Raw genomic sequence first — 13,031 nt, forward strand, 5'->3', positions numbered from 1 at the left:
TTATTTCCTTGTGATACAGAATAAACTTAACTCATTTGGGGCCTGATGAAAACAGGTCTTCTTGTCTGTAGGAAGCAATACCATTCAGAACGACAAAAGATACATTCAGCATGCCATAAAGCTGGAATTTTTAAGATTGAGATCACGAAAACGTTCAAAGAGTTGTGTGTTACCAATTGTGTTCATCCTTTTTGTCTACAGAAGGTGGTTTTAAGCAGCCCTCCTGAGAAAGAAGGATTGCAGAAAACAGATGAAAGTTTAAGGCCACCTGTTCAGCTCTGCATAATAAAATCATGTTTACTTCATGTTAAATTTAGTGGATGAAGAAAAATAAGTTGGACTGAAAAGTTTCATAGGTAAAAAACTTGGAAAAAAACTGCAGACTGAACTACTATAACCGTTTTCTGTTATCTATTAAAATCAAGCAGAGTTAACAGTAGGCTCAGAGATATTATAATAAAACTAAAGAAAAAATAATTAGGGAAATTCTCCTTTAAAAATTAGTATGTGGCAGTATTTCTACCATTCATGCATGCGAAAATATGTTACTTCTGGTTAATGTTTATTTCCCCCTTCCTCTTTTGTGAATGATGCTCAGCTGTAGTTCAGATGTAAATTTAAGGCTGGCTTACGCACCTTGACCACTGCCTGCAAATGAAATTGCGATTTGGTGTTACACTGAAACATGAGAGAGAAATCATGCAAGCATGTTCAATCTACAAAGTATTACTTATAATGCGTGTTCAGAGGCATGATCCATTTCCACAGATAAAATATGGAGGAAACTGAGCAAGATGCTTTAAAGACCTGGCTACTACTCATATGCAGAACTGGTGAGTGCACTGCAGTGTGGTCCTTAAGAGTACTTACCATCCTCTGTGGGCACATAGATATTCAAATACAGACAGTCTTCATTTTGATCTTGAACATATGTCACCACAGTATCCAGATTGGCTGTAAACCAGACTGGCAGCATGTCGTTGAGCAGTGACCTCTCATCCAGGTACTGCGGGCAGACGGCAGCAAACTGTGTGGCGTTGCGGACACCCGTCCAAGACGACGGTGGCTCCGGGGGCTGAAATCGCCTTTCTCCAGTCGGAGGAGAGGCATAAGGTACACCCAGGTACTGCTCCACTGGACCAAGGATCTCATTAGGTAAAGGTGTTCTTAAACCACGTATTTTGCCATAATTCGTGGTAACAACTGGGTATTGTGCTTGGCCATCGATGAGAGTAAATCTTATAGCCAGTGCAGTTATCCACAGGAGGAAGTTAGAATTCAACATGACACACACTGGGGTGAAGATCAAAGGCAGCCATAAAAGTCCCATTGGTTTCGACATAATTTAAATCAACATCAGCAGGGCTCTTTTTTCCACAGCCAGGAGAAAATTAATCAGTCAAGGAAGATGAAAACTAATAAAATAAAAAAGTAGTCGAAAGGAGATGAAGTCAGGGAAAATGTAACCTTGTTCAGCCAGCAAAAAACCAAAAGCTGATGTGTGGTAGGTACCTCAGCTGACTGGCCGTAGACAAATCCCAACGTCAGAAGAAACAAGGGAGTGTTTGCCCCTAAGGCCCATCCCAGATTTCAGCGTTGGCTTAATCCTAGCAACGCACAGCACTTCCCAGCAAGTAGTGTGGGGAGAGATCCGCAGTTATTCCACTTCCCCAGCGAAATGGCTCCTTCCAGTGAAGTTCAGCCCACTCAGTCAGCCTGTGACCAAGAGAAAACAAGCAATTCAAATCAACAGATACATTCATATTGGCATAAATTAAAAAAAAAATTAAAACCACTCTAATTAAATTCACACACTACTTCCATGCCAAGGCCCACAAATGGTTTATGAACTTTAGGCACCACGGTTAGTTATGTGTTTCCAAAGATACATAAGGTAAGAGAGCTGAAAACTGAAGCCACAAGCTTGTCAGAGGTTATACCGCAAACCAAACATTTCTGCTTCTGTATATGCTTCCAAACCAAACCACAGCCCAAACATTGCTGCTTTCAGGAGGGTATCACATTTAAGTGCTACCTCCAGGGTATTTTCTGCCCTAAATAAACAGCATCTCCTTTTTAAGCGTATTTGCACTCCCACAGGAAACATTCATTAAAGCTTTTGCTGCATTGGGTAATCTTTGTTATGATATGACTTCTATATAGTATTTTTCACAGGTATGCCCACTCTTCTGTATGACAACCTAATTTACCGCCATTTAATTCAGAAATTCCAATTAATGTAACAGCATTAGATTAGTTCAAATCAAGTGTGAGAACGGTTAGTCAAAATTAGATACAAAGTTATTGGTTTTCATATCTGTTTTCTTTGTTCTATGTCTGACAAACAGGAACAATGAAACCGAAAACAGAAAAAAGTGATACAATCTCTCAGAAGTCAGATTTTGACCTACATAGTGTTACAACTATGTAACATTACCTTCTTGCATGCTCCTACTCTTAATTTTTAGACAGAAGGCAATTCATACAATAATTCTGTTAATTTTTAATGAAATACAAGTCACATATATATACACTAACCATTACGAGTAGTATAAACAAACACACAGCACTTGTTAATACTTACATTCTTCTCCCTGCCCAAAGAAATGGAGTTCCTTTTTACCCACTATTCAACTCAAAACCACAGATAAAAAATCCTTGTTATATGAAACTGATCCTGATACTTTACATTTGATAGGAAGAACACAAATTTATATATAAAACTTGTATAAGTGGACTACCAGGTCCCGTTTTCACACAGGACTCTATCTCATGAAGATATAAAGTCAGTTTTCAAGAGCAGAAAAAAACAAGTTAAGTAGCTATTGACAGTGATTTCAAATTACAAAAAAAAGAACAAAACAAAACCCACAAAAAAAACCGTCAAACAACCCAAAAATAACCACAGGAGACATCTATGCTGATTCTTTGAGACAAGGAAAGGCATTTAAAGAAAGATATTTCATTCTCTCAAAACCCCTGCAATTCTTCAATGACTTCATTTTAGCACTCATACCGCAAAAATATTGAAACACCTGAACACCAGAGGCCAGAAAAATATCAGATATGTATTATTTATGATGAGCAAAAATTTCTAATGATATTTTCACTGGTAGATAATAGGCTCAGATGCTGCCTCCACACGACTTGCAATTTAAGCGCAATTTCTGAAGGACGAACCAGTAACAGCTCCAAGTGTCATGTCCCCAAGGGCCCCACCAGGGCCATCGGACCCAGCCTGAGCTATGCTGCAGGAAGCCCCATGCCCAGCCCCATGCCCAGCCCCATGCCCAGAGCCATGCCCAGAGCCGTGCCCAGCCTGGATCTTGCCCCGACTGGGTCCCCAGGCTGACTCTGGACCTGTCTCCTCACCCTGCCTGGCCTGACGATGGCTGGGCAGTGGCAGGGTCCCGTCCCTGTCCCCAGCCCAGCCTCGGTGGGGTGCTCCAGGAGGATGCCCCGTCAGCGAGTGTTGCCCTGCCAGCTCTGCAGTGCCCCCAGCTCCTGGCTCATCCTCCCCCGTGGGGCAGACGCAGTCCGGCTGCTCCCGGGCACTCAGAGTGGTCAGCTGGCTACCAGCCATGCAAAATTCCTCCTCAAGTACCGCCTTCCCTTCTGATTTCTGCTACCGACTTTAACAACAGAAGTCAGCAGCAGGCAGTTCATTTTGGGTAGTGTTCGTTCCCTCATGCTCTCTCCCATCCTGACTTTGGTACCCTTTTCTTATCATGAAGCACAAAGCAGATTTTCTAGTTGTAGCCAACTGAGGATTTAATCTGTGCTCAGGGAAGAGCAACAGATCCCATTCCCTTGATACCCACACTGCCGAAGTTTGTAATAACACTATAAGAAAAAGAAATGTGGAATAAAGCATTGAGAAAATTGACAAGGTGGAAGGAAAGATAGCGATCCATATGATGAAAAATGGAAAAATGTCTGGGCAAACAGCAAATGAAAAAATGAGGAAACAAAACAAGAAAAGAAAATGGGAATGACAAATAAACAACAGTAAACACATTACCAGCATGGAGAGAATGAAAAATGACAACATGAAGGAAAGTGGAAATCCTCAGTTGATACACACACTGGAGATACTATACAACTGTCAAAAATGTGACTTAAATAATATTTACCCATACTAATTACAGGGTGTCTTTGGATCAAATATCTGGTTATATGCCATTATTTTGAATAAGGTGAAAGGACAGGAAAAGGGAAACATTCATTATAGACCTGGAACTGAATTTGCTATCTGATTCCTTATCAAGGAAGTAAGACCAACAAAAGTTAGTTTTGTGGGTATTAAATCCACTCATACACTGAGTTTTATTTTCCCCTGTACCTTAACAGGAGCATACACAAAGTTTGCATTTCTGATTCATGCACACATAGACATGTAGATTTTAAGGATCTTGAATCCATAAGGAAACAAACCATTGGCTAACACACAGAATATAGCCAGCTCTCTCAGCCCCACTACCTGACCTATAACAGACCTGCAACCTTTGCCAACCAGTGCAAAGGCATAAACAAACAGCAGAGAGTGACAAGTGCATTAACACAGGCAAGGTATATACCATAAAAAAGCAATTCCATGACGATAAGTCAGAATAAAACCACTATTTATTGTAATATGTTCTGGTTATTAGAAGTTACTGTTAGTCAGTTAAGTGCCACCAGAAGCAAAGTTTTTAATAATTTCTTATTAAACAGGTCTTTTCAAAAAGTTTACATAAGTAGTAAATCATGTATGACCACTGTATACAGTAAGTCTTTAAACAGAAGTCTCATGAAGAAAATTATTTTGCAAGCAGTATTAGGCAGAAAATATCCCACTTTTCAGTTTATTGATTTATTACTAGAGAAATTACCATTTTCATAAGGTTAGCTTCACACATGAAATACATATACATTCATACACAAAGATACATGGAATAATTTTCAGTAAGAGTATCAAGAGATAAGGAAGAAGACATGCTAGCTATACATTCATGAACTAGCTGATTTTGCTATGTGCATTGTTAAAAAGGCTGGAAGACGTAAACAGAGAGTCACAAATTGCAATGAGAGATTAATCTTATACAGAAAACTGTATGCATTTTAGAATGTTTTTAGATATTATACGAAAACAATGTGCAGTTTGATGCACATCTATATGTATCCAGTCAGCTATTTAATACACCTTTACATACTGACTCTACAGGAAGAAATGTACTTGCCATGTGTATTTATTATCACTAATAGTGTTGTATTTTTTCCATGACTTTTTTTTTAACTGCTTAAGTTTTAGAAGAACGTGTACAAACTTTCTTGAAAAAACTTGCTAGTTGGAAGCATCAGCCACTCAAACAATCAAAAACAATCAATCCAAATCAAAATATTCAGTTTAAAATGGCAACTTCTGGCAACACAACACACAAAGAGAAGTCAAAGAAGATCTGAAATCACATACATTCATACATGACTTCTCTATTGGCAGAGGAGTATAATTTGAGGCTAATGAGACATTAATGGCCTTTGAAGTAAACGCAGATTGAAGTTAACACAGATGTGCATCTACTAGAACCACCACTTGTACTCTATTATAAATCTATGCCCCAAGCCACACTTCGAGATGCTCAAATAGTCTATGAATGAGGCCTTCAGGGCTAACCTGATGGTTTCCAGGATCTGCAGTTAGCACTTTTTCAACTTGAGCAGATGAGTATGTCAGTAGCTCTATACTAATTCTGTACCTGCTGGGGAAACATGAGACATGGCTTAAAAGTCCTCTTTGCTCCAGGGTAGAATAGCAAACTCTAAAGTGATATCCAGTCTTTTCGACCTGCTTGTCCAGGTCGTGGACAGTCACAAGAAAACCAAACACAAATATAAATTATATGAGCACACGAGACTGAGGACTGCACAGATTTCCCAGGGTTTCTCAGGCTTTATCTAAACCAACTAGTGCACTACTGTGCACCTCTGCTTTCAGTCGCTGACCTCCTTCAGTCTCCATCCCTCCCTTCTGCTCAAATGCCCTGGTCCAAGGGTTTTGATGTGTACATAGGTCTCATCTCAATACAGAATCAGGGTTAAACACCCACATCCCCCTCTTCAGACATACGCTCTGAAAGCATACAGTCAGCTTGATTAGCTGAACCTTAAGAGACACTGGCTAGTCACCAGAACAAAAATAACAAATAATGTAATCAATAAAACTTCAGATTCTCCTCATAGTGATATTTTGTACAGTCTTTAATGCATTTCACAGAATATGCGGATTTCAAAAATATTTCATTTACCAAGAATATGCGTTGTGGCTTTTCTTCTTTCCCTTCACTTCCTCCCCTTGAAAGATATAATTTTGAAAATTACTAAGTAAAGTGGTTTTACGGTGGTTTGTTTTTTTGGTTTGGTTTTTTTTTGGGGGGGTGGTGGTGGGTGGTTGTTTGTTGAGGGTTTTTTAATAGAAGTAATTAAAAAATATTATCTTGTTTTAAACATACACAAAACTATAATAAATTAATGTAGTGGCAGGAGACTGTAATTGGGAACTACCCAAGGCATAGTAATTTGTGCATATGCCTACAGTATTAATTTTAGCAATACATATATATAATTTGGGACTTTAGCAGAAAACTAATCATGCAGTTGTTTTCTGTAAAAGCTCTTCCCAAAGCAGGTTTAAATGCTCCTCTACCTCAAATTCAGCACTGTAATCTCTTAATCATCACTGTATTCAAAATGTTTGCTCAATAACAAAAGAACACTTCTTCCAAACATCAGTAAATACATACTATTTTCATCTACCATCTTTCAAATAAAAAAACAGTTATAATTTCTTTAGGATTTTTTTCCCAGTTTCTAAGGCTATTTTCCTGATACATTGAAATGAGCTAAGCTTCATTCTTCCTCAATGCTACATAGAGTCATTCAGAGAAGTCAGACAAAGTCATAGTGAACAACACAAAGGAACATCAAACTTGAACTAATGTGCAGTTTCTGGACTGGATTACTTAGAAGGTTGGTGGGAAGGTTATTAACTGAAATTGGCCAATCACAGATATTTTTAAATCTCAAAACTGTAACTATAGCAATGCCTGGCTTCAAATTAACACGTAGTAGAGTCTTATGAGAAACTCTTTTTCCTGATAGAAGCTGTATGTTTATTTTGTTGGATTTTTGTAAGCATTTTCCCAGTAAGAATAGATTTCAACAATGTATTATTAAATAATTATTAAAAATGAAACAAAATCAACAAAAATCCCCAAACCCAAACAAACAAAACCCAAATCCAGATATACACACAATAACCCTAACTTAGCATTATAAACTTCACTAGGGATAAGTAGCTGAACTATGTATCTACATTATTAACGGATTAACCAAGTTATATGTCATGTATGTCATAGGTATGATTTCTGTGGTAGTACACTGCTGTTCAGTCACAGCAACTCAGCAGGTAATAGGGATTGGAGGGGCTTTTAGTGATTCAGAATACTGTCATTTGTTTTTTACATCACATACTAATGTATCATCTCATTAATTCACAGTTAACCTCTTGAAGATTTAAAAAATAGAAATGAAAAGTAAAATATCAGTGACACAAATTTAATAACTATGATGTATCCTTTCTTAAAGCGAAAATAAATGCCAACTACACAAACATCACTATGCCTCTATGAATCTTGAAGTTGGTCTTAAGATATATGGTTAAAAATAACAGGACAAAAGTAGATAATTTATATAATTTTTTTAAAATATGGAAATAAAGCCTGAAAAGCAATACAAATTATATGCTAACATTAAATTAACCAGCTTTATTTTCTTTCAAATAACATGCTGCATTTACCCTCCTATAAATTTCTCCAGTGAGTCTCTCAGATAGGCTCGGACAATGACAGTAGGTCCCTCGGGTTAGAAACTACAATCACCACTTACTTTTCAGAAAATGGACACACATTTATTTCCTATCATTGCTTCTTGCCTGCAGCTACCACTCTTATTGTGAATTTCTCAGTCTCATACACTATCAAAAAGAACAATGGGATTATAAGAAAAGGCTGTGTGGTCCCTACATTGTTTTTGAAAGCTGCAATTCTCTCAATAATGAAAACAATTTGAAAAGCAAGTGGAGGGAAAGAAAAAGTGTGATTATCACTCCTTTTCAAGAAAAAACAAAGGAATACAGTTCTTAAGAATTCTGTAAATAATCAGGTGTTTGGATCTAATTGTAAAAAGCTGTTGTTGAACAATCAATCACAGATACAGTTTCCATTATTTTTTTCCTATATTAAAATGATAAAAAATTATGGCCAGGAGGACCCAAGACTAACTGGAAATGCTCTGTTAAGACAGTTGCACTTATCTCACTGACTTTGAACTCTAATTTCAACAGGTATTGCACATAAGAAGCATGGAAAAATTTCAGTGGTTAGACAATTTTCATGATACTTTTTGCTTCCTGAGATATATTGATGAAGATTGCAGATAAATATGAGGTGTCAATATTAGGAGGGAAAAACATGGCATAAGCTGTTTACAAACATAAACTTTAAATTACTGATTATCCCAAAATGCCAGGTGTGTTCCACTCAGATCAAAATTTGACCATTCATGATATCTTCTTATGACTGAATGGACACTGTAGCCATTCAAATGTCTGAAGCTAGAATACAAGAGTGGTCATGACACACTCTCAAATACTAAAGCAGCAATTAACTTTGATTGCAAGGTAGTGTGACAGGGTACTAAGTCTTCTTTGTTCAGAAAGAGTCCAATGCCTAAAAAGGACAATAATCACAAGGTACATTTATTTGATAGTCTTTGTTTAACTGTGCCTGCCAAGTCTTAAGAAAATACTACTCTTCAAGTACATATTTTAGAGAAATGTACAAAAAAATAGCATCAGTACAGTCTAGCACAACTGCTGACTTCATTTCCAGCTTTTACTTCTGATATGACCTTGTAAAAGAAATGTAACACTCTCTGGGTCTCTCTTTATTTCTTTTCTACATCTCTGTTTTCTTAAATTCAGATGTGTTACTCCGAAAGAGGTTATGATCTGAAAAAGGATGTTCAGCCCTGAGTTTCTGTAAGGCAAAAGCTCCTGTACAGTAAAAATTATATTATGCCTGGAGTAAAAAAATAATTTATGGATATTAAAAAAATTAAAACACACAAACAAAAATCACTACTTTATACATTTTTTTAGGTTTGCAGAGTAGACCTTTATACTTTGAACAAACCTTCAAAAATATCAAAGTTCATTATCTATTACCACTGCAAGACATAAAAAATAAACATTTCTAACATGGAATGGATCTAACTTCTCTCCAGTAAGAAAGGTCAAATGACTGAAAAGGAAGATTCTTCAGGGAATCTATTAGGTTTTGTCTAAATATTAAACAGGGAAACTCACAGATCTCATTCCTCTCTTTCTCTCTTCACCATTAAGCCCTCCTCAAGGATGGAAGAAACTAGAAGTCTTGTCTGTACCAACTGAGAAACTGTCTGAGGGACTGATTGTTGGGCAATTTGATCTCTTGAGGCTATTTAATGATAAGAATTTGAAATCTTCCTGTTGGCATTCCAGTCTAAGAAGAGGAAACATTACAAATGTTACAATAACAAAAAACAGGGTGGGAAAAGCAATTTAAACCAGCCAGGCATGTAGCCCCCCCACCCCAACATATTATATGGCCAAAAGACCCAGTTGCTGCTCTATTACACAAATTCCAAGAACCGAATTACAAACGAGACACAGGCATGCCATTTTCATTGCATTACCTACTTCAGTTACAAGGTGGTGATACCGCCTTCATTCATATGACAATGTCACAAGTATGCACTCATCCTGGAAACATGAGAGTTGAGTGACTACTCTCATTAACCTGAATAAGTGTAAACCCACACTTACCCTCTTTCAAGTTACAAACATTAGATTTCAAATAAGGTTGGGATGGCTATGAGGACTGTGTGCAGTATTGTCAATCCTAAACTGAAAGACTTTTGCTCCAAGATTCTCACTTTTGGACTATGAAAAAACTGTAACTTTGCAGCCCCATAAAGCTGAAACTCCCCTGGACAGGTATTCTTATTTTCAAGCCAGCCTTATGCAGTTCGTAGGAGAATCACTTCACGAAATACAAATAGGAACTGGGGATTATCTTTACTATGCTATCATGTCATCGAACTTTTTCCAAATTACTCTGCCCCTTAACTTTTCTTTCTTTGCTAGAAAGTGGACAGCTTCACCAGCAGAAGGGAAGAATGTCCTCCAACTTCTGTTCCTTGCTGCTCTCCTTCTAACTTAGTGGGTTTTCTCCTGCTAAATACTGCCTTGAGCCCCTTATATTTGAGAGGAGAGAGAGCTCATCTCAGCAAGACAAGTCTCCACAAAATGTTATGAAGGGTACGATCACCTGAATCACTCACTAGATCTTAGGAGACAATAACAAGGCAAGCATTCTTACGCTGCCTACTGCCTTCCCCTCTCCCCACCAAACACTGAGCTTAAAAGCCTGCCTAGAAGACAGCCTGTGTCATATACTCTGCTTACTGTCCTGTCGATGCTGAATTCATAATGAAGTGTGAAATTCTTAACCTTCTAGTTGACATAAGTACTGGGAGCTGTGGATTACATTATACACTGTGGACCCCTAAGAGCTAAGCAGAATATTACCATACAGCAACCATATTGGGTTTGCATGGCAAGGTTTTGGTAGCGGGGGGGGCTACAGAGGCGGCTTCTGTGAGAAGCTTCTAGAAGCTTCCCCTATGTCTGACAGAGCCAGTGCCAGCCGGCTCCAAGCCGGACCCGCCGCTGGCCCAGGCCGAGCCCCTCAGCGACGGCGGCAGCGCCTCCGGGAGAGCGGAGTGAAGAGGGGAAACCTGCAGGGAGTGGGGATTGGGATGGGAGAGGAACCCCTCTGCGGGTACCGAGGGCAGGGAGGAAGGCGGGGAGGAGGAGGAGCGGGGAGGAGGGGATGCCCCCGCAGCCCGCGGTGAGGTGGCAGGCTGTCCCCCCCAGCCATGGAGGGGAGCGGGGAGTGGAGGCCCCCAAGATGGCCGCCACTCCGTGGGGAAGCCCGCGCTGGAGCAGGCTGGGACTGAAGGACTGCAGCCCGGGGAAAGGACCCACGCCAGGGGAGTTGGTGAGGAACTGCAGCCCGCGGGAAGGACTCACCTTGGAGAAGTTGGTGGAGGAAGAGTGTGCGGAGTCCTCCTCCCCTGAGGAGGAAGGAGCGGCAGAGACAAGGTGTGGGGAGCTGACCCCAACCCCCATTGCTGGGGGAGGAGGGAGAGAGAACCGGGAGTGGGGCTGAGCCGGGCAGGAGGGAGGGATAGCGGGAAGGCGTTCTAAGTTTCGGTTTTACTTCTTAATATCCTTGTTCTGGTTTGACTGGTAGTAAGTTAAATTGATGTTGTTTCTTCCCCAAGTTGAGTCAGATTTTTGCCCGTGACCACAATCCCTGTCTTTGTGTCAACCCACGAGTGTTTCTTTATATTTCCTCCTCTTCATCCCAACATGGCCGGGGGCAGGGGGAAGTGAGCGAGCGGCTTCGTGGCGCTTTGTTACCAGCTGGGCCTAAACCACGACGAGAAGTCCCATTATGGATCCAGATCTTAGTCTGTTTTTAGGCCAGTGCAGTAAGCACTGGAAGTTGGGTCTAAGCAGTAAACTGAGTAGGGCTAGAGCATGGGCTCCAGCACTGACCTGTCACAGTATTCATACCTTCCAGCCAAGGCACAGTCATGACCAGGGAATAGGACAAGCCGGAGGTTCTCCTCCACAGACAGTACAAATAAGGCAAATATTTTTCTTATTTTTCTTTTCTTTTTTTTTTCATAACAAAGATTATCACTAGAGAGATGCAAGCTGTGCTATACTATGTGGCCACAGGGGCAGAGAACAGGACCTGGACCATTTTATTTACTAAGAGACATACCCTCATGGGCAGAAGCAGACATGTCTTTCCTCCCCACTGATGGATGCCTGAAGTCCAGGTTAACTGTGCCTGCTTTTACGTAGTGTACATTTTTTGCTTAAATACAGAAAATGAGGTTATGCTCCCCCCCCAAAATTAATGAAATATGGCTGTCATCTTACATCAGATATATAATATGTGAGGATGTACACAACAAGAACAACAGCAAAAGTGGGATTAATTTGTAAAACAACAATAAAAGCTGAGTAAATATTAAGCAGAATCCAACAACATGATCTAGAAATGTAAGAAACAGACTTCTGAAATTCCATTCCTTTGGAAATGCAAATTCTAAAACTGTTACACAAAGTAGCAAGAAGATATACTACACAGAATAATTCCATACACACACAAGCTTGAAATAGATGTCTCACTATCAGTTACTTGAGTTTTGGGTTGTTTTTTTTAATCACTGTTGTTACAGATTAATCTATTTGTTGCCAAAAAGGGCAGCAAGAAAAGAACAGAAAACTAGGGTGGGATGGGAAAAGAAAAGGATATAAAAATAAAATGTTTTGTAGGTAATTTTCTATTCAGTTAAAAGGGTCCTCCATTTCCAACCACACCCTCCCCAAATGATAAAAATCAGATCATCTTTCATGTTTTTTTAACAATTCCAAAAGAAATCTCAGAATTACTAAGTGAATGCTTTTCTCTTGGGTGAAAAAAATAAAATAAATTCCTCAAAATGTTCTGCATGACAGCCCCTATCATTCTACTACATGCATAACTTCAAAGCCATCTCACACTTACTTAACCGTATTTTCTTGCATCAAAGGCTTTTCAGGACTCTAACGTAGTACATCGTATTTGCTTTGTAGTGTATAGAACTGGTATCCAATTAGAAAAGGAAAGTCAATAACAAATGTAGAAATTGTCATTTCTCCTCCTGCTCACCCTTCCACTCCCATTTTTGGAAAGTTTCTATCTTTGCCTAGCATAATGAAAGGTACCTTCTCCACTTTGGACCCATCACAAAAGCTCATGTTTGTCGCACTAACTTTGCGTGAAAAAGTTAGTTATTCTGTCTAAACCAGAAGCATACACTTCAGGCAGCAA

The 13,031-nt window shown here is 39.4% G+C and overlaps 1 protein-coding gene across 9 annotated transcripts in view; it reads right to left on the bottom strand.

Moving 5' to 3' along the window:
- The window catches only part of NLGN4X (neuroligin 4 X-linked), a 192,275-nt gene that overhangs the window by 134,436 nt on the left and 44,808 nt on the right, over nucleotides 1-13,031 (bottom strand). For 8 of the 9 annotated variants that reach the window (XM_029998984.2, XM_041119516.1, XM_041119513.1 and 5 more), the window contains one exon: nucleotides 871-1,716. In XM_029998984.2, coding sequence (XP_029854844.1) covers nucleotides 871-1,342 — 472 coding nt within the window. In that variant the 5' untranslated portion in view covers nucleotides 1,343-1,716. The remainder of the gene's footprint in view (nucleotides 1-870; nucleotides 1,717-13,031) is intronic. The other variant, XM_041119514.1, reaches the window with a different exon arrangement.

This window comes from Aquila chrysaetos, chromosome 23, assembly GCF_900496995.4.
Source record: "Aquila chrysaetos chrysaetos chromosome 23, bAquChr1.4, whole genome shotgun sequence".
In the NCBI taxonomy this organism is placed as follows: domain Eukaryota; kingdom Metazoa; phylum Chordata; class Aves; order Accipitriformes; family Accipitridae; genus Aquila; species Aquila chrysaetos.